The 22,849-nt window shown below is 40.3% G+C and overlaps 2 protein-coding genes across 2 annotated transcripts in view; one reads left to right on the plus strand and one right to left on the minus strand.

Moving 5' to 3' along the window:
* The window catches only part of UBAC2 (UBA domain containing 2), a 153,479-nt gene that overhangs the window by 58,897 nt on the left and 71,733 nt on the right, over positions 1-22,849 (plus strand). The gene's annotated exons all lie outside the window — the stretch shown is intronic.
* On the minus strand, positions 13,164-14,297 carry LOC309974520 (G-protein coupled receptor 183; the record flags this gene model as incomplete). Its single annotated transcript, XM_082859173.1, has 1 exon — positions 13,164-14,297. Exon 1 carries the CDS (start codon positions 14,244-14,246, stop codon positions 13,164-13,166), a length of 1,083 nt encoding a protein of 360 aa, XP_082715299.1. The 5' UTR covers positions 14,247-14,297.

Raw genomic sequence — 22,849 nt, forward strand, 5'->3', positions numbered from 1 at the left:
CAAGCGGGAGACCGTACCAGTCTTACCCACTGATCGTGCCTCAGCATAGTGGCTCCCACATAGGCGGCACTGTGTTGGATGGGTGGGTGGTTGGATGGGTGAACGGATGGCGGGTGGGCAGATAGAGTAAATAAATGAATGAAAAGCCATTGGTCTTTGGATTCCAGTTCATCTCCTTTTGTTTGGACTATTGCAGTAGCCTCCCAGCTGTTCTTCCTGTCACCAACTCAAAGCTATCATCTGCACTGTCCCCCCACCTCTGTAATTTTATCTCCAAAAAGATCTTATCTTATTCCTTTACACCTTCATAAAGCTGTGACTTCCTACTGCTGTTTTGTAAAGTTTAACTTGTTAGTGAGACACCTCAGAGTTGAGTTCCCACCAACCTTTCCAGCCTCGTTTACTCTCATTCCCCACTTGTGCTCCTCACACCAGCCTAATCACATTATTTACCACCATCTGTCACCCCTTGTCATTTCACGTCTCTGAATCAATTTATTAATAAATCAGATGGTTCTGAGCACAACATCATTTCTCCCCTTTGGCTGGCAAAATTCTGCTTGACCTTCAAGGCTCACCTTGGACATCTCTGCTCTATGAAACCCTACCCCAGCCAGAAGTGATCACGCCTTCCTCTGTGCTCACAGATGACTTTATGCTTACAAGTTACGTATAATATTTATTACTTGGTTTTGTAATTGTTTACCTAATTGACCCCTCTCTCAACTTAGTGCTTTTAGGAACAAAATCTTACTTTCTTTTATTAAAGCTCCCTCAGTGTGGAGCATCTGGGAGACGGCATGGTGCAGTGAAAAGAGGGTTCTTAAACACCAGAGAGACCTGGCTGCGACGGAAATTTTGATCTGCCACATGCTAGTTACTTCAATTTTTCTTTTGTACTAATGCCCTTTCCTTTCTTCTTCTTTTTTTTTTTTTAAATTATATTTTATTTATTTATTTTTGCTGCGCTGGGACTTAGTTGCGGCACACGGGATCTTCCTTGCAGCATGCGGGCTTCTTAGTTGCAGCATGCGGGATCTAGTTCCCCACCAGGGATAAAACCTGGGCCCCCTGCATTGGGAACATGGAGTCTTACCCACTGGACCACCAGGGAAGTCCCGAATGCCCTTTCCTTTCTTTTCTTTTCTCTTCCTTCTTCTTTTATTTTTTTGTAAGTCACCTCAAAGCTGTTACAAGAAAAATGTAAAAAATGAATTTCAAATTTGTGTTCAATGATATGTTTAAAGGATTGAAATGTTGTAGATTTATCAAATCATTCCCAGGATCTTACCTAAAGGAAAACATATAATCCATTCATTCTTATATTCTCAGAATAGCTCTTTTCTTAACCAGAAAGTTCTCAAACTTCCCATCAGTTTAGTTTCCGGGTGTCTAGTGCTGTGTGTCTGATGTCATGCATCAGGAATCAGCACACGCCATGCCTGTCCAGGCACTATGCCCACACACTGATGTCACTGTAACCCTCTGTACGGTGAGAACTGTCGTCTTCTTTGAGGAAGCAGGCTCAGAAACCTTGAGCACCATTTTCTGTAAAGTGGTGAAAGAAAAATCATGATGATATTAGAAGATGCATAAGGAAAGGAAGTGGCTTCTGTTACTTCACTTGTGCATTTGACATTGTCTAAGGAATGATTAGAAATGATCAGCCCAGTGTCTTCCGAATCAAATTAAGTGGCATAAATGGCGAGTTTCTTACGCTTGGAGATTGCTGGTTGATTGTGAAAGGAGACTCAGGTTTTTTGCACTGCAGGGATTTCATTGACAGTTTCAGTGGCCAGAGCATCTTTCCAGGGAACGGATTTAATGTACTGTATCTTGTTTGAAAGACTTTGTAAGCTGTCATCAGAAGGTATGTAAAGCCACACGATCAGTGATTTTATATTTGAATGTGAAGGGCAGCGATACAGTTACCCTAAACCAGAGTTTTCTCAGCCTCAGCTGGCGCTTTTGGCCACACAGTTCTTTGCCGTGGGGGACTGTCCTTTGCATCGTGGGATGTTGAGTAACACACCTGGCCTCTGCCCCAGATGCCTGTAGCACCCCAGCCCAGTCATGACAGCTAAAACGTCTCCAGATAGTGCCAGATGACATTTGGGGCTCAAGATTACCCCTGATGGAGGGCCACTGACCTAAACCAAGCTTTTACAGAGCTTATCACCTGTTTCGAAATCCCACACCATGCATGGTGCTGGGTGGTAAACAGAACCTTGAAAAGAGTTGGTGCACACCCTTGAGGAGCCGATGACCTATGAAGCTTGAGATCTTTTGACTAGGTAGAATATTTCTAGTTACTTGACTGAAATAGCTTTGGTTGAGGCTGTTAGTAAAAATTTGTTTCAAAGAAGTTTAACATCTGTTTTCATTTCTGCTTTTGTAAGTTGCTTTGCTACTCAATTCCTGTATTTTAGCTGTCTTCCTCTTAGGACTTAAAATATTTGAGTATATGTCAAAATTTCTAGTTTGGTAGGAAATATGTTTTATTCAAACAGAAGTGAAAATGTTAGTAACTTTAAATTAGGATAGGATGGTGAAAAGTTTAATGTTGTTAATCAGGCTAGATGACAGCAGAGTAGATAATACTGAAGGGAACTCAAAGTCTGGTTCTATTCAATATTCACTTCCTGTTTTTTTTTATCATTGGTTGGAAAGTTGCACCTTATGAAAGATTTTAGATTCAGATCATTGTATTATTCTAAGAAGAAAAATTCAAAATGCTAACCACGCCTTGGTAACCATAGCAAAATATACAACACACAAAAATAATCTCATACTTATCTTAGGGTTGAATTTTTTTGTATATGGTATATGTTGGGTTCTGATGTATCTAATTTGCTTCTTTTATCTGAGGTCAAAGGAAAAGAGGCTTTCTCAGTTACAAGACACAGGCATACCTGTTAGTTGAAGTAATAGAACCGACTCTGGCTTCTTTAGCAGAAAGGAGGTTTATTATTAAAGTAGTTCAGAGACTATTTGGGAGGGCAAAGATCCGGTCTTTGATGCAATAAAACCATAATTAATACTTAAATTTATCCCCTCCCATAAGCTGATGTTGTTTGGGTATTTACTGTTTAATGTTGGCTTATAGAACATAAGATTCATGAGGGCACCTTGGTCTTTGTTGTTTTCAGCTCTCACATCCTGGTACCTAGAACAGTACCTAGCTCATAGTAGGCCCTTAATAAATATTTTTTGTATAAGTAAGTTACTAGACAGAGGATATGTTCGTTAGTATCAGCAACAACATGGAGAAAAAATACAGTGGTGTTGAAATGTTAATATTATACATTCTATTGGGAGGGGTTTTCTTGGCAGCAAAACTTATTCTTTTTCTTTAGTTATCTTGACAAATAAATATTGAATGACTCTTTTGTACCATAGAGCCCTATTTTACATATGTTCCTGATTTAAATGAACATCCACAGCAGTCTTGCAAGAGGAGATATTGATATGGTTGTATCCTTTGTGAGAAAGTGGAGGTTCTGAGGATTGATCGAGTCATCAGGGTCACGGCTATTTAAGTGGCAAAGCCTAGATTGATATTCATGCCTGTCTGACTTTTAGCACAGACATACCCCTCTGTGCAACACAGCCTCAGTGCCGCTTTCTTTTTTTTTTTTAGGTTAAAAAAAAAATCTAGTTAATGGTCACCTGTTCATTCTATTAGAAAGTAATTTGAGTGTATAGACTCATCAAACTGAGGCTTCCTATTTGGATTTTCAACTACAGTGTCGCAAATGTTTATAAAAGTAAATGTTAGTCTCTAAAGACAATGTTTATGATTACACTCAAATTTTGCTGCTAAAATGAGAAGTACAAAAATAATCCCCCATGGAATGGGATCTGAAAAAGCACTATGAAGTACTCCAGTTATTTAGCTCTTAATATTCATTTTAATTTAATAGACAGAAAAAAAATCCGTGCTGTTTCTCTTCAGAGCTTCCGAGTGCTGCCACTGTGTTTTATACTTTTAAAAAAAATTCTGAAATAATTCAGGCCTTATAGGACAGTTACAGGAATAGGACCCTAAACCCAGATGCCCTAGTTATTAATGTTTTTTACGTTTGCTTTATCATTTTCTCTCTATGTACACATGGTATTTTTTCTGAATCATTTGAGAGCAAGTTGGAGATGTAATGCCCCTTTACCTCTGAATACATCAGTATGTATTACCATAAAATTGGCAATTATCCAGTTTTGTCACAAAAAAGAAAAAAAAATCTGGTCCATGGGACATCTCAGAATTACATCTTATGTTTAGTTGTTATGTCCCTTTACTCTTTAATCTGGAACAGTCTTCATTCTGTCTTTGTCTTTTGTGTTCTTCACATTTTGAAGAGTATGTTAGTTACTTTAATAGAAGGTGGTACTTATTTTAATAATGTGGTAAAATTAAAGATTTTGAAGGAAGCATTAGATGAAAATAATTTGTACTTCCCTTGTTTTTTTTTTGGTATAACCTGTTAAAGATTTTTATTATGAGAAATTTCAATCACAAAAGCAGAGAGAATAATAAAATGAGCCCTATTACCCAGAATTAATCATTAACATTTTTGCTCCCCTTCCTTATTCTTATTCTCTTCCCCTAAAAACTAAATACTTTTAAGCATTTTGCGGCAATTTCTAGACATCGTAATATTCCATATTTAAGTAAGGTCTGAAAAGTAACAACGTTTGCTTATATAAACATATTACTTTAACCTAACAAAATTATTTATAATTCCTTAATATTATATACTACCAAAACTATATTCAAATTTCTCCTATAGTCATTTTTTCTCTTTGCAAAAGCCCTTTACATTTGGTATTGCATTTGGTTGTGATAGCTGTTAAGTTTCTCTCTCTTTTTAATTAGACACTTCTTCCTCCCTTTTGGTAGAATAGTATTTTTTATGGTATAGTGCATATGCCTGGATTAGCTTGCTCATTATCTTTTCCAGGGTCCTCTTAGTGTATATCCACATAAAGCAGAGGTTGGAAAGCTGGATGCTGTCTCTCCTAAAGTCCCTTGCATCCAGAGTGCTGCCTGTGATTCAGGTTCTTGTATGGTGCTTGAGTTCAGTGTGAGCTGAGGCAGTAGCATATGAGATGCCCATTTTGCTGGTCCATTTCTACAGACCCAACGGGGCCCTGGAGGTTACAGTGTTCAGACAACTTCCTGATCCCTAGACTCTGCTGAAATGACGTAATGACTTCCTGATTCCCAGCATCCTGAATGTGGCAGAGGAAGCAGTCTTCATGGTAGACCAGTCCTTATGTGTTGTTCCAGGAGCCTGTTCCTGGACGTGAAGCCTGGATCTGCCCTTCTGGCCCTTTCAGAAATTTCACAAACACCTAGGTCTGTATATTAAATCTTTTTCTGCCCCAAACAGCTGGAGAGGTTTCTATTATCTGTAAGTGAAACTTGACTGACAGAACTGGTAATCAAAAGAACGTAACTTTTATCTTTGACTTCAAATGTATATGTACAAAGCAATGTACCTGAATCTGAAACATTCAGATTTGAACTGGGTTGTGGTTTAAGGGAAAGGAAGCAGCTCTTTGCCCGTGTGTGTGTGTGTTTATGAAGCCCTGACAATCTTTTCATGCAGATTCCTGGTGTAACCTGTTCTTTGTGGGTGACTTTGTCAACAAAAGCCATCTCTTACTAGGACTTCTTGTAGGTCTGTTGACACCACCCTCCCCTGTGCTCCTAGGATATGAACGTGGCCCCGTGTATCCCATTCCTGTCTTCCCAGATGACTTGGGTTGTGCGGCTGACTGGTGAGAGATGGAGGCCAGCAGCCGTGTGACCTCCACCTGCCTCTGCCTCTCAGTCCCCTGTGAATCCATTCCTGAATTTCTGCTTCCACCCCTGATGTAACAGCAGTATGGGAAATGTGTTGGCGACTGCACTTACCATTTTTTAAAATTTATTACAGAAAATTTCAAACATACATGAATGCAGAGAGAATAATATAATGACTACCACATACCCATCACCTTATCAGCATTTTATCAAACACACAAACTTCAAATAATTTGACAATTGGATCCCTAATGGTACACTTTTTTTTCTTTCTCTTTTCCATTTTACTATTTGCTTTCTAAATTCTTCATGGCCAAGACCTACAGTATCTCTCAGCCCTGCCCCTGCCTTCAGTTGACCGGCCTCTCCGTGGCTCTCTCCCCCTGGGGTCTCTCCCTCCTCCCAGGGTTTCCCCTCCCTGGGTCTCTGGGGACCTGAGTGCGTGGGTTCAGGCACCATCATAGGCCTCGTCTCAGGTAGAGCCCTTACCCTGTGTTGGGACTCACAACAGGGACTGCATTGAATTATAATATATGATAGACCAATAATATTGTTTGCATTGATTTTTTTTAAACTCTAACATAGGCAGTAACCCCATATATTTTCACTACATATTAAAAAAAAAAAAAGCAGATGTTTCACTGTAGGACCTAAGGGGGAAATTGTGGAACTGAAGTCGTAAGAACACATCAAAATGTTACTTTTTTTAGAGTAGGATTAAAACCTTTTGCAGACTTTGTGTAGTTTCATTCTGACACACTTTTTTTCTTCTCAACCTGCATGGGAAAAATCATTCTTACAAGATATGGAAAGAGAAATAAATGTTCTCACACTCTGAGAAAACTGTTAAAAGCCTGTCAAAAATTACTTGAGTTCTTGGTTCAGATCCATTGCGGTAGGTACCACATGAGACAGAAGGTGGTGCGGTTCCTGCCCAGGAGTAACTTGCAGTTCACTCAAGTAGGCAAGACAGCTGAAGATCACTGTTAACAACAAGAAGCAACATAGTAAGTGTGCAAATAGAGAAAGCAGGTCTTTACAATTTGGGGGGAAGATAAACTATTGAAACATCATAGCATGTATTTTCCCATGTACAGACCCTCTTATACAGTTTCTTCCTTCTGACAATTACAGTGCTGCAGAGATTTCTCTAAGTTTGAAGAGTCTGGATATGCATTATCTGGGATAAATTAAATAAATGAGAGTAGTCCTCTGTAGCTTCCTTGTATGTGGAAGAAGAAGGAAAGCTAGTGGCACTGCTCTTATACTTTCAACAGAAAACTTTCTTTTTGGAAAAGAAATCTTGGCTAATTTAAATGTCATTCCAGTTTCTGATTTCATGTATTTTCCAGGATTAGTATTTCAGTACTGAGCATCTATTAGTGATCTGTTACTGCCTAACAAACTACAACACACAAAAATAAAACCTCTCATCCACATACTTGAATAGTACTAATCATAGAGTGTCCTCAGCTAACATTTGATGACCTGTAGTCAACATATATATTTTTGAGCATTATCTCTATGCAAGGTGCAGTGCTCGGAGCTACCCAGGATAGGAAGAAGTAAAAGTCAGGGTCTCTGCCCTGATGGAGTTTATGTTTCAGCTGAGGGATATAAGAGTGATGCGCGTGAAATAACAGACCCTGGGCTGTTTGATGGTTAGCAAAGAGCATACATATTCTGGAGTGCCGTTATTTCGTTGATAAGATAACGGAAATCTACAAAGGCTGAAAGATTGGTGATGAAAGAGGTGATGTAGCTGACATGCAGTCAAACCAGAACCAGGTTTCCAGGCCAGTGTATTTTTTCTCTCCCTTTGTTTTCAAGATAATATTTGTTTAAAGTTAAAACTATGTGGCATAGGCTGTATAAAAGCCAAATAAGTTGAGGAAAGGGAAGATGCGTGGCTTTGAGTAGTCAAAGGAGAATTAAAGGAGCAGGTATGATTAGACTATGAGTGTAAAGAATAAATGGCAGAAGCAGAATAATCCAACCAGGAGAACCAAATATTTGTTATATTCACAGCACAGACCAAGTATACTATCTTGAAAGGTACATGTTGGGCAGTGGAGGGAAATGAGGTTGCAGAGGCTTGAAAGTGTGGGAGAAGAATTTGGACTTCATGTGGTAGTCCATGGGGAAATACGCTCAGTCCTAGAGCGTGAAATGACACGATGAAACTGGGATTAAGGAAGATTATGTTTGTTTGCCGGGAGAACTGCATCGTGTGTGCATTTTTCTTTTCTTACACTCATTGTATTGGTCAGTTGCATTCTAAGTAGGTTAAACACTGTGTTGATCAGAGGCTAGCCTGTGTTGTGGCCACAGTTAACCCTGAAATCTCAGTGGCTGAATACATAAATGCATTTCTTATTTGCGCTACTTGGCCAACATAGGTGGATAGCGTACAGGGGTGGGGAGTTCTCCATTTACTCGTTCAGGGACCCAGGCTGACCAAAGGTCCCACCACTTAGAACCTTGCTGGTCGCTGTGGGAGGAGAGAAGAGCAGTATGGAAGCTCCATCGCTGCTCTCCAGAGCTCCAGCCTGGAAGTGAGTGACCTATATCATTTTTGCCCCCAACCCATTGGCCAGAGGTAGTCATGTGCAGCCCCAAAGGGAAACTGAGGATATTCGAGCAGTAAGTGTCTCTTCCAAGGCTCTCTGAGGACCTGGGCATATAATTCTACTTGCTTAAGAGAGACAATGTAGTGATTAAGAGTGACAGACCCTGGAGCCGGACTGCCAGAGGCTAGAGCCTGCCTCTCCACTTACTAGCTGTGTGGATCTGGGCAATTTACTGAACTTCTCTGGAGCATAATTTCGTCATCTGTAAAACAAGGATAATAATGGGACAAGCCTCACAGAATTATTGTGAGGCTTGATTATATATAAATTGCTTAGAGCATTATGCCATGTAATTGTTAGGAATTATTTAGTATTGCTGTTATTATTATTATTATTTTTTTTTTTTTTTTGCGGTACGCGGGCCTCTCACCATTGCGGCCTCTCCCGTTGTGGAGCACAGGCTCCGGACGCGCAGGCTCAGCAGCCATGGCTCACGGGCTCAGCCGCTCCGCGGCATGTGGGATCTTCCCGGACCGGGGCACGAACCCGTGTCCCCTGCATCGGCAGGCGGACTCTCAACCACTGCGCCACCAGGGAAGCCCATTTCTGTTATTATTAATCTGCTGGCTTCCACTATAGCACCTGAAAGGAAGGCTAAAGTTTCTGATTCCAGTTGATGGGACCAGTGGGAAAGAAGTTGTAGTAATTTAGGTGTGTGATGCCAGCGTCCGGACTAGGATGATGATTTGGGACAAAGAAAAGACGGGCAAGAGTGAGTGCAAGAGGAGAAAACCCAAGCAGGGTTCACTGGCCAAATACCGTGGATGAGAGAGGATGATCAGGTGTGGGTGACCCAGAGAATGGAGCTTGAGTTTGCAGAGAAATTAGGGGGCCCCTGTGGAGAACGACGATAAGCTGAAAGTCCGATGTGGTGATGGGAAGTGTCTGAGGCCTGGGAAGCCACAGGAAGCGGAGGAATGGAGCCATCTCTTAATGAACATGTTTCTGTAGGAGGTGACATCCTTGTGCTCCAAGTCAGGCTACAGGCACTGGGGCCAGTGCCTGTAGTGCACTGGATTGAGTCCCCAGCTCCATGTCTCCGTGGCCTGGCACTCCAGTTTCCTCATCAGCAAAATGGAGAAAAAGTTATACCCACCTCTTAAGGTAATGAGGATTAAATGAGATAATGCCTGTCAGGTGCTCGAAAAAGTGGCACATAGTAAACAGTCAGTAGTCATTCCTTCTCAGCTAATTGAGCCTTTAGTTGAGTAGAAATTTGAGGATTATTTTTTAAGTGACCAGTTCTTCAGAGTTTAACATAAAACAAACTTCCGGTGACGTCGGTTCTCATGAGTGCATTTAGTCTTCCCTGGATCCAAAAGAGTGGGCTGTGTTGTCACCAGATCAGCTGTTCATTTTTTCACTCTTACCTGAATAGTCAATGAGCAAATGTTTTTAGCTTTGCAAAGAATAACAAATTACAGTGGGCTAAGAGTGACCAAAATAGACCATTTTAAAGGCTAATTTAAGGTCAATGCTTCCTCTTTTAAAATTGCCTGGTACTTTTTACTGATCGGTAAGAGTCACTGCCCTGGCCTCTTGAAATATAAAATTGTTTTCAAGCAGAACATATTTGTGTATCTAGATTTAAATTGGCTTCTTGGGAAATTAGTTCTGTTCTTTAATATGTCTAGTTTATATTGCAGGGTCTTAGAGGGTCTTTGTCTTCAATTACACAATTACATATTCTCTAGCATATGTAATTAAGCATTTAGAGTGTTTCTTTTCATTTCATTGAAAAATTAAGAACTTCACAGATATTTCAGTAGGGCTTTAGTACTTTGTTAGTAATAGTACAAAACAGGTGCTATTCAATTAGATGGATATCTGAGAGCCTTCTGTGGGAGAGGCTCTGTACCACGTGCTGTGTATATAACCTAGACATTCTCATCCTCAGGGAACTCATAGCCTGAGTTTGTAATCTACCTACTCTTGGTTATTTGTCCTATTTAAGGGTTAGCTAACCTGCTGGCCTATAATGAAACAAGCCTTGTAATACTTTTTTCAGGGTCTGTGTGTGATTCAGTTCTGTCTTTTTTATGTCTGGGATATGAAGTTAGGGTTACATTCCTGATGCTGCCTCTAGTTTACCAGGTGCCTTTTCTGAATTTAGGTTTCTTTATAAAGTGTGGGTGATACAATCTGCTCATCCTGTTTCACAGGATTGTGAAACAGAAGACATTACATACTACATGGACTATTTTTGTGAACTATTGCACTCTTCATATATACATGATGTCATTTCTAAAATCTAACCTTTACTATTCTATACTATCTATTCTGTACTATCACTGAAGTGTCTACATGTTTATACTGACTCAAATTAAGTAGCTTTGAGAGGTTTTTTTAAATTAATCAAATGATCCTTTTAGAAATAAAAATAAAATTATGGAAGAGGTAAATATGGTTAGCTGACATGTAACTATCAGCTTTCCTAGATGATTTTTCCTAGCTACATGTTATTATTTAAAATTGTTAATAATATATCACCTGACTGCTGTAGAAAATATTTATAGGTTGTGATTTTCAAATCATGTATTATATATAAGGCCACCTCCTTATTTCTGTAACAGAACACAAAATTATACAGCATTGTCCCTGTTCTCCAAGTTTACCTACTCCTGAGGGAAATGCATGGGAGATAAACCTAAAGCCAACTAATACTACAAGACACTGGGAGGGTGCCCCAAGGCCGTGTGTGAACAGTGGCTTCATGAATGAAATAGGAAGTAAGGTCCTTTTGAAGGAGAGCGAATAGCTGAATTGACTAGAATACAGACCTTTTTTTTAAAAAAAAGATTGATTGGAAGTAGGTTTAAAGTTTACCTTCTTGGCAGTATGGCTACTGATGATTGGATAAAATCATTTGCGCAGACTTGTGATATAGTGGAAGAAGGAGGGAGAAAACTACTCAGAAAGAAGCGTGTATCATTCCTTTGTCAAGTGACATAGGTATTTACTACCTTGTTTGGAGGATCTTAGGAACTAACCATTAGCACCGAGAGGCCTCTCTTATCTGCTATGAAACAGCATATGTTGGCTTATACATACAATAGTCTATGCTGGAACATAGTCATAGAGCTAGTGTGCCATGAAGATGATCTGAAATTCAGGAAGCTTTGTTTCTGGTTTTCCTTCAGCAACTTTCACAATGGTTTCTCTTTTGGGATCCAACTCAAATGGGTACATAAGTGCCACCCTGCATAAAATTTAGTGTTTTGCCCTTTTTTCTCCTTCACTTGGAAATGTTTATTAGATGGAGTGAAGGAGAGGCCCTAAGTTCCTGACTTGCATCCTTGTGGTCTCACCTGTCTCCGTAAGGTGAAACGAGGACCAGTGCCTATTTTTGACAGTGGCTTTTTAAGGTCAGCTAGCTATCTATGAAATTAACAAAATACAAATCAGAAAGCACTCAGTAAATGGTGCTGAATCAACCATTAAGATTAGTTTTCTTACAGGATAAAAGTTGAAAATGAGTAAGAGAAGACTTTGAAAGAAAATATTTCTAGGATATAAAGCCTAATAAAAATTTTAAGTATGACTCATGACACAGCATTTCATTTCTTTAGTTCCGTTATCAAACTTGGTATCATTGCTAACGTGGATACTGTATTGGGGTAATTTGGGGATTCAATAAAGCAAATTTGAGCTGGCAGATGGGTGATTGTACTTGCAGAGGTCATGCTACTCATAAAAAGGTATTTATTTATATAAAATTTATATATTTATTTATATAATGTTGTAAAGAATCCTGGCTACTCTGAAGTTTATGATTTTGCATTTTACTCCCCATCTTCTTTAGGCAAGTGACAACTACACCCCACTGCTCATCCTCCCTACCCTTTCTGGTAACCGAAACCCCTGAAATACAGATACAGGGTACTGTCAACTTCTGTATAAATAAGAAACCATCCCCTAGGGACCCAAGAAAAACCAAGGCTATTTGTATACTTTTTTATTCTCAAGGAGAATTTAGCACATGGTGCCTCCTTGCACAGGAAGTCCTCGTCATATTCCTGAGCAGTGGCCCTTGAATGCCATGCTGGCTGTTTGGGAAGAGCTTTCATTGCATTCATCACCATAATGTTGCTGTCCAAACTCTGTCGACTGCTAATTTTATCCTCCCTGTAACTTTTGCTGAGAGTTGACAGTGAGCACTGAAGGACATACTCATAATTTTGTAGCATCCAGCTCTTTATTCCAAAAGAGTTTTTTGAAACAAAAATTTATGACTCAGAACAAAACAAAACAAAAAAACTTACTATCGAGGAGATAAAGTCTAAGATTGAAAGAAACATGAACTGAAGAAATATGTTATCAAAAAAAAGGAAAGAAATATGTTACAATATTAACATTTCTACACTGGCAATATACAATTTTAACAGTCTTTTTTTCTCTTGCCAAATTATTGGCAGGAAATATTAATGATTAAATTTTTCATTAACACAAAACTTTTCTTTCTACACTGTGAGTTATTGAAATATGCTCCCTTTTGGTGTAGTATTTCATTTACAAATTAGAACTTTGCTTAATGTTGTTCTCGAGTGTAAAAAAAATGCATATATATCAATTTACTTCCAAGTTGGAGGTGAGAAATATAGTGCCCAATGAAAGGAATTTAAAAGAATCCTAATTAGAAGTTAAACAATCATTTTGATTTATAAGAAAAGTCCTGCAAAGTTTGTCATACAGTTTACTTTGCTATAAATCCAAGATTTAATTCCTTTTTACTTTCCATTTAAAGACTTGGAATGTATCATCATTTGAGTTTCCGTCATTTCACGTGAGTTTTCTTCAGGGGCTGACCTCACGGCACTGGAAATTGATACACTGACTTGACGTTTCAGCATCTTCATGACCTTTCTCTTGTACCCTTTACATGCAAAGAAATATATAAAAGGGTCCATGCAGCAATTGAAGTTCATCAGGCATACTGTGAAGTGCAGAGATATCTGGAATGAATATCTTTGGCTACATTCCAGGAGATCAGGAAAACGAAGCTTCTTAATCATGTGTTGAATAATTGCAATATGATAAGGTGTGAAACAGACAACAAACACAACAATTATAAAAATAATTGTGTTGAGAGCCTTTTTGTTTACACCAGATTTCTCACTTAATGGGTTCTGTTTGGCAGTTTTAAAGAGCTTGCAACAGATTTGAGAATAGCAGATAAGAATGATTACCAGCGGAAGTACATATCCTATGAAACATGCACCAAGCAGAATCCAGGGAAGAGATTTGGTTTCTTCAAAGTTTGGATATTCCATGCACGTAGTCCTTTCAGCCTCCTTCTTTGACATAGGTTTTATGAGCAGTGGGAGTGTTTGAGCAAATACGAGAATCCAGACAAATATGCAAATGCATTTTGCATGTTCAATTCTTTTCATCTTGTTGTACCGCAGCGGGTGCACCACGGCAAAGAACCGGTCAATGCTCAGGCAGGTCATGAAGTTCACGCCTGCGTACGTGTTGATGTAAAACACGAGAGCAGTTATCCTACACAAGGCCTCGCCGATTCTCCAGTCAAAACCCAGTGCGTAGTAGGCTATCCGTGTAGGCAGAGCGGTGGTGAACAGTATGTCTGAAATCACCAAATTGGTTGAATATAGAGTGGTAGAGTTGATTTTTTTCCTGTTTTGAATAATGACCGTCAAGGCCAACAGGTTTCCCACGAGCCCAATTATGAAGACGATGCTGTAATGCAGAGGCATGAGGATCCTGGCTGTGCGGTGGTGGGCGTAGAGGTCACAGTCGCTCTCCAGGGGAGCTGCAGAGGGTGTAGTAAAGTTGTCCATTTTTATATCCATCAGCAGTGTTCAAGGTCTCTAAAAAAACCAAGAAGGGTATGTTTAATTAAAAAAGCATATTTAACTAAAAGCGATAAAAACTGCCTCCTATAGATCTAACTTTTAAAATTTCAAGATTGATATAATTTTTTATAATCTGTGATACGTAATGTGGTTACATACTATATAGTAACAGAAAGAGCAGAGAATAAAATTTATGTTTTTACTCTCACAGTTTGGTGGTTTTGGCAAAGCTCTGGCAAAGGAAATAGAACCGTTTAAATAGGGCAAATGTATTTTTGCGAGAAGAGGGAATGCACTAACTTTTTCGGCAGAAATTTCCCCTTCCTTTTTCTGAATCATTGTCTGGTTAAGAGTAAAATCATGTAAAGCACCCCACATTTCAGGAAGCGTAACACTTTGCTTTTAAATTGAATATCAGTTGGACTTTTTTTTTTCCGCCAAATGCATATCACTGCCAGGAAATGAAGTCAGTCACACATTTATGTAGTGAAATATGGACTCACCACAGTGATCTGATTTGTGTTAACCCAAAAATTGTGAGAAACAAGCTAATGCCTTTGTTAGGTTCTCTTAAAAAGGAACAGAAAGAAAGAAAGAAAAGAAGACGATGACCACAGCAGCCCCAACAAAAAAGAAGAAAAAGAAACAAAGGGAAAAAATGTGAGAGCTTCAAGGGGAAACTTTAAAATTAATGCAGATACCCCGCTGATGCATGCAGTATGTGTTCCTACATGGACACACTGTAGGACGCATTCCACATGTGGTGTTCTGTGTTCTGCTTTATTCATTTACCATGTTCATGGATCAGTGTAATCTATATTTTTGTCCTATGTGTAGATCTTATATAGACATTTGATAGATATTCTGCAGTATTACAGTGTGTTAATGCATAATTTGCTTACCTACTCCCTTTATGAATATCTGGATTATTTCCAACTCTTTTCTTGTTATAAATAATGTCTAAGATGAAATTTCAAGTCCTCAGTTGAAAAGTGGAAAACTCCTACAATAAAACTCCATTTATGAGGCTGAACTTGGATAAAACTAAGGAAGAGAAGAGCAACAAATTCTGTGAAGTTATTTTTAGAAGAAAGATAATTTTCTGATAGGTCTATCTCTATGCACAAATCTGAAAGTCACCAAAGCTGAGGGAAAAGTTGAATATATCTAGTGATGATGGTACTGTATGTTAAAGGAAAGAACTCTATCCCTAGCCTTATCAAGCAGTGACTACAAATCTACTTCTCCGACTGCGGTATTAAATGAACTGGAGCTCTGCTAACTTAGTTCTAACCGTCTTAAAACAGTGATGCTGACGGACAAGGAGGGTTCTGAGAGGATTGCACTAATGTCATAGGTGTGCATTATCCACAGTGTTGATAGGTTAATCATGAAAATATGGGAATACAACCTAAAGCAAAAGGAAGCAACAAAGGAAGTAGAACTTCTTATTAATCAAGGGAATACAAGAAAGGAGACTGTGAAAAAGCAAAGGATGAGGATGATAGGTAGAAAACACAAAATAAGAGGGTAGGAAATGCGTCAACAAATTTAAATGGCTTGAACTCACCGATTAGAAGACAGAGACTGTCAGTTTGGATTTTTAAAAATCCAGCTGTATGCTGCTTAGAAAAGAGGGAACTCAAAGCGATTTGGAAAGTTTGAAAACAGAGGCACGGGAAAACGCATACCAGGCAAACCCCAACCAGTGGAAAGCCAGAGTAGCAATATTAACATCAGAAAAAAATAGAATCCAAGGCACAATCAATATTAATAGGGGTAAAGAAGGTCGCTACACAAGTTAAAAAGAACAGTTCACCAAAGGGCATGAAAAGAATCATGAACTGTACGTGTAACAGCAAAATTTGACAGAATCTAAAGGCGAAATGGTCAAATCCACAGCCATAATGGGAGATTTTAACATATTTTTATTAGAATATGACAGGTAAAAAAAAGATTGACCCAACATGACTTAAAAGCTAACAGAATTTGTGCTGAAAGCACATTAGAATTATTTGCAAATTTAACCATGTACTAGATCATGAGAGGTGTCTCAGATTTCTCAGAAAATCATTAGCTAGCAGCTCACATTCCTTGTGAGTAGTACAGTGCAACTAAGTTAGAAATCAAAAATAAAAAGATAAAGGATGCACTTGGAATCTAAAGATATATTTTTCTGAGGAACTCATGGGTTAAGAAATCACAGTGCAAAATTTGAAGTGCTTAGAACCGAAGGAGAAAAATACTACAGAACTGTGGAATGCAGCTAAAGAGTTAATCCGAGACTGATGCAAAACCTTGAATGCATTCATTTCTTTAAAAATTGAAAATAGCTGAGTTAAATATACAGCTCCAAGAAGCTAGGAAAGAACTGAGTTTGCCCCAAAAAAGTAGAACAATAAAATTAATTGGAGATATTAATGAAATAGAAAACAAACAAAAACCAATAAATATGGACTTTATATTTTGTGCGGGGGTGGGGGGATGGAGTGATTCTTGAAAGGGAAATTGTGTAAATTGCAGTTGTGGGATAAAAGTAGGAAAACTTTTTGCAGTTAGTAGGGAAAGGCTTCGCTCGTGTGAGAAGTGGCTTTCAGGAGCCGAGACCGGACATGAGGGAGAGGTGGAAATTCCAGGCACGGGTTGCAGTTTAGGAACAGGCATCAAGAGCTGCCTTTATTTTTCTAATTTTTGTGAAAAAAATGTTTTTCTGAAAATCTCAACATGTAAATTTTATTTCGAGGAGTCTTCCAAAGCAGGTTCCTGGGAACTGCCTTTAAAATACATGGTGGGGGAAAAAATACACTGTGGAGTCTGCTAATCCTCCATCTGAATAATAATTATTGTAGAGATTAGGAAAGTTACACTAATGTATGAATCAGAGAATGTGCCATTGCCTACCAGTTGCAAATGCACGCCCAGCTGCTTCACTGAATGAAATAAAGCACCCAGTAGAGTCACAAAAGGCAGTGTTTTCAGAACATTTTAAGTTAAGAAAAAGACGTTTAACACAGTGTTAATTTTAAGTGCGAAAATTTGCAACCAAATCAAATGTCCGTCATTAGGGAACTGGTTAAGTATTTTATGGCCGTATAGTAGAACACGATGCAGCCACTGAAAATGGTAATGTAGATGCCTGTTTCCTGACAGAGGATGTTAAGTAAGGAAAGCAGATTCCACAACAGGCCACTTTGCGGGTAGGAAAAGCAGCTGTTCACACACACATCCCTGCATGGATATATAGGCCAAAACATAGTTCACAAGTACAAGTAATTTTTGAGTTTCATCATATATTCTAAATTTTTAACACCAAACATGAATTGACTATGAAATGAGTAAATAGGTAAATAATTTTTTTTAATCTGAAGAAATCTTTTTTGAAATTCAGCTCTTCTTGCAAAAGCCTTGTCCTCTGACATACTTTTCAAAGCTAGTGCTCTTTATTCAGATTTATGCCTTAGTTTTCGCTAGATGCCTACCTTAAGTCATGTCTGGAAGAACCGTCCCAGCAGCCCTGCAAGCCAGGTGTTGCCATCATGCACCCACTCTCCACTCGAGGAAACCTCTGTCAGAGAAGGTAAGGGTCATGCTGGATCCTTCTCTCTGCCAGCCTGGCTTCAAGCCTCCTACTCTGTCCAGTCCTCGGCAGGGGCAGCTGCTTCACGCTGCCTTTCAAGAACTGAGCGTTTGTAGTTTCAAACTGGTCTAGGCTTCAGGGCCATCCTCACCTGTACACAAACAGCCGGGGCACGTGTGGCCTAGCCGTTCCAGAGCAGGGAGACGATTCTTCCAGAGGACAACGGGACTCCCACTCCAGGAGAGGTGCCTTCCCAAGTGGGAGGCCAGACTGGTGGACGCTGCGTCATGGAGCCCTGAGGGGGAGACTGGGGAAGGGCTGTTTGCTGCCCGCCCCTGCCCCGAGTCGGTCCAAGAAAGGCACTTGCACAACGTGGATGTGTAAATGGGCTGACCCAGAGGATCTCAAGTCAAGGAGACTCTGGGCTGTTTTGAAATGTGTTCTTTTGGATATTTAGTAACCTCTGGAAGGTTGATTCCATCCGTCAACAGCTCTAGTATATTACCTTTGGTGTTACTTATCCTGTGTTACTAATGCTATAGTTTTAGTCCATTTTATCTTTTCCAAATTGAGAGAAAGCCACTTTCACATACTTGACTGTTGTTATCCCGTTCTTATATCAACCAATCCCAATTTATTATCATCTTCCCTCGGAAATATTATTTTATCCCTTCCTTTAATCATTTTAGGATTCAGGATTACTTTCCTGAACCTTGACTTACTCCATTCTTTTATTCAGCAAAAATTGGGTTTAGTGCCTCCTCTATATGCTAGATCCTGGAAATTCAGAAATGATAGCTTTTAATGTCTGAGGACCTCACACTGAAGGATGGATGTTGGGAATGTGCTGTTGTCTGAATGAGGTGTTATCTCAGTATTTGCTATGTTTCTTCTCACACACACACCCGGGTTCTGCTTGCTCTTTGCATTACAGTGCTCCTTTACTAACTTTTCGATTGCAAATTCCCCTTTTAACTGTATCTAGTCCTTCCTCTTTTAGTCATAACTAAATCCTTTCTTTCTTTCTTTCACTATATTTTAAGTATTTGTCATAATCATTAGACAACAGCGTCTGACATGGTATTTAGGATAGATATACTGAGTTGTACTTGAAAGTATTGAAACTATGGCTCGTCATTTTGTTGCCTGAAGAAAAGCATAAAGAAATGTTTGTTCTAAATTTTTTTTCCTTAGAATACTTGTACCTGTAATAATTATAATTTCCTCATAATGCTTTCTGATGAAAGGATGTACAATGTCCCTAAGTTGTCCTTAGTGCCTCACAGCTGAGAGACAAGAATGAGGATTGCAAGCTTTGCCCTGAGGGCACAGATAGTACCTGGGCTGCAGGAAGTGTGGGTCCTTATTCAGGTTCCACCCAAGGAACTACGGGGCAGCCATCTGTGCCAGTTCTCTTAACATTTTTGTTAATAAGCAAACGAGGCTATCTCAGGTTTGTCTCTGTAATGCAATATTGATCCTTTTAACTTTACTATTATCCTAACGTGTAAAACAGCAAGTTCTTCCACAGCAAAATATCCTACGAAGTATTTTCACTTACATTTTTGAAAGTGGGCCTGTGTGTGCTTTTCTCTAGAATTGATTTCCTCACTAATAGAGTAGCTAGTGTTTCTTAAGACACTATCGTGTCATTTTTGCATAACCAGACATGTTGACATGAACTGTCAAGTTCTTTCTAGCCACAGAAAGGAAAAAATAAAAGGCCCCCTCAAAACTCATTTATTCGTATTAAAGAAAACTAAGAGCTAATGTGATTTGTACTCTAGAACTATTTAGCCTGGATACCAACTTGGAGGCATTTGTGACTTTTCACAGGGTACTTCTGCAATCCCAATTTACTTGCTTGGATAAATGATTTATTTGTGGCAGAAACAGAATAAAATCCTCATTATATTCAAAGATTTAGTAAATGCTAGAATACCAGCTTTTAGTGTTTAGCTTTAAGATTCCTGAAATGTCCTGGATACCCCTAATATTTATTCGCTTAATAATCATCAACACTTAAAAGTAAGAAGGGGTTAAACTTCTAGTAATTTTGTTTAAATTCAGTCCTTAGCAATGAATCCAATGGGTCAGATCATGCTGACATGATCATTAATAAGAGGTGACTTCTCTGTGAGATGAAGTCTGCTCAGGACCATGTTTACACATTGAGATGCTGTGACTCAAAGTACCCACAGTGGCCTGCACCAAAGAGGAAGTTACAGGAGTACGCTCTCAAAAACAACCCGAAGAATGGACGTGCAGATACAAGTGATACTTGTCTGTTGTTAAATGATGAGTGTTGTTGTTTGATCCCATTGTTTGTCTGATTTCTGTTGCTACACTGTCCTTTGGTTATTTTGTTGAAGAGGGGTAAGATTGAGGGAAAATTTCTGGAGTGGGAAAATAAAGTCACTGGGAAAGGAGGGGGCAGAGGAAGGCTCCAGGCTCAAAGGAGCAACAAGGATTTGGTCTCCTGGGAAGCAGACGAGCACAGATGGATCAGGACAGCAGGCTGGGGCTGTCTACTGCCTTTGAGGACAAACATACCCCGTGGACAAACATACCCCTAGTTTTATACGTATTTGTCAGTTGCTTGAAAAAGCCTCCTTGTTCTTGAAGCTGAGCAAACAGGGACATCTGAGTTTGGTCCAGTGTCACACATACCGGGGCCTAGCACTCAACCAGTCATGTTTCTCACCTGCTTTACGGTGACTCAACAACCATCACCTGAGCAGTTGTGTGTCCCACCGGCCTACAAAACAGGCAGGTGCGAAACAGGCATCCCTGAGGCACAGACGGGCAGTGACCAGCACAGGCCCAGCCTCGCGTCCCTTCACTGGTGCAGTCTGATGGCCGTTCCAGACTACTACCCTGCTCTCAACCGCTCTGACGGCCAGCACACACCCCGATAACCTAGTCAAAGAGATCTTCCTACACTATCAGGTGATACCTTTTTTTTTTTTTCACTAGCTTTGAGTCCTAGGTTGATAGCTGTGTCCAAGATTGATTTTTGGGGAGACTATATAGGGAAGATTGTCCAGAAAGGTGACCACTGACATGTGCCCCCACTTTCTCAGACGGAACCTCCCACGTGCCAGAGTGTCTGTGTCAGGAGTTGAGTCGTCTGAGGGCACCTCTCTTCCCTGTCTCCTAGGGAGCTCGCTCGCTTGCATCCTCCGGCTTGTGGAAGGGTGACCCTGCGGCTCACCCCAGGACACAGCCTGGTCCTGCCCACCTCTCAGTAGGTCTGCACAGGGTCATGTGCAGGACAGTGCACAGGGAGCTTCTTCAGAACAGGAAAAAAAAACAAAAAAACAGCATTGGCCCATCTGCACTTTCCTCTTTGTGCCTCGGCGGTGTCCTGAACCCAGTGGGCACCCGCTAAAGACACTTCACCTTCTGTAAACACGTACGTTGGAATTGATGGGAAAGTGAAAGGTGCCTGACATTTGTGTTATCTGGTTAAACTCCCACTTGCATATTTGGGGTTTTACACAGTCTGGCTAGTTTTCTTTCACCTTTCACTGATTATTTATTCCTTGTGTGGCTGTTGGCAGCTTGAATACTGACTAGGACGGTATGAAAGTCTTCAGAGATGAAGACAGAGGAGGTGGTAGCACTGCAGACTTGAAATATATGGCATAATGTTTAGGAACTGGAAGAAAATATAATCCCACCGTAATACTCATTTCAGTGTAAGGAAGACAAATACTGTGTTTCCCTGTGGCATGATTTGACCTGTATGTAGGATAACCAACTGCATAATATACAAAGATTCCTTATAATGAAGGACTGAGTCAGTATAATCTTTATCCTCTGAATCCAAAATATTTCTAGAAACAACCCTTTCTCCTTAAAGTTCAAGCGAGTTTCAGATCTTGATTTTCGTCTCTATTACCTCATAGAACTTAATCAGAAACATTAAATATCCTCATTTTATGGATAAGCAAACTTCGGGAGAGATTGGATCATTTGCTCAGGGTCCCCCCTCAGGACAGTTGCCAAGCCAGGGACCACGCAGGCCTCCGTGTCCTCGTCCCCTGCTGCCTCCTGCCTTCAGCCCGCCGGCCCCTGGCCTCTCCTCTGCACGTCCCCTTCTGTCTGTCCGTCTGCCTGTGTGCGTGCTGCTCCCACTGCCTGCCTCAGGCCGCCCTCACTTCTCCGTGGAGTTGCAGTTGCAGCACGCAGCACGCACAGTGCCGTTCAGATGGTGCCCAGGCAAACTGAAAGCCGTCTGTCACGCCACACGGTCTCCTTCGTGCTCGGGGTCTGCTTCCCTCTTCAGCTGGATCTCTAGCCGTCTTCCATCCTGTGACCCCCTGGCTCTGGCCCTACTAGATTGCTTGCTGTCTTTTGATGTTCTGTGTTCTCCCACAGCTCTGTTCCTTTCTGACCCTCTTCTCTCTGGAGCCTCCTCTCCCCGGTCCTGGATCCTCAGCTCCTGCTTTCCTTCAGGGCTTCGCTCAGAATCAGCTGCTCCCGGAAGCTTCCCTGGTTTTATCCTCTCCTGCTCCCCCGACAACACCCCCCCCCTGCCCCGCAGAAAGGCAGAGTGGGGTGTCCTCACCAGGGCACTGCCCTCTGTACTGGCATCTGTACTGTTTGTTTTGTTTCTGTTTCCTACTGGCCTGTGAAATCCTGAGAGTGGGGGCTGTGTTGTTAATTTTGTGCGTCTCCAGCTGACCCATGATTGATGCTCAATAAATATCCATTAAGGAATAGCAGAATCCCAGCTTTCTTGATCCTCAAAGTTTCTTATAAGACTGCAGGATACATTTGATTGATAATAGTAACCAGTATTATTCAGCATAGACTGTGTCCCAGGCACTGCCCTGGGCACCTTATGTATGTTCACTCACTGAATCTCACAAAACTTTCCCAAATCCATTGCCACGGGTGAAACTGAGGCACAGAGCACTTATGAGTCTTGCCTAAAGACACAGCTGTTAAGTGTCAGGATTTAATCCAGGCAGTTTGGCTCCAGAAATCACATTCAGTGTAGTATGTTTTAGCCCTA

This window comes from Leucopleurus acutus, assembly GCF_964270905.1.
Source record: "Leucopleurus acutus genome assembly, chromosome: 18".
Taxonomy (NCBI): Eukaryota; Metazoa; Chordata; class Mammalia; order Artiodactyla; family Delphinidae; genus Leucopleurus; species Leucopleurus acutus.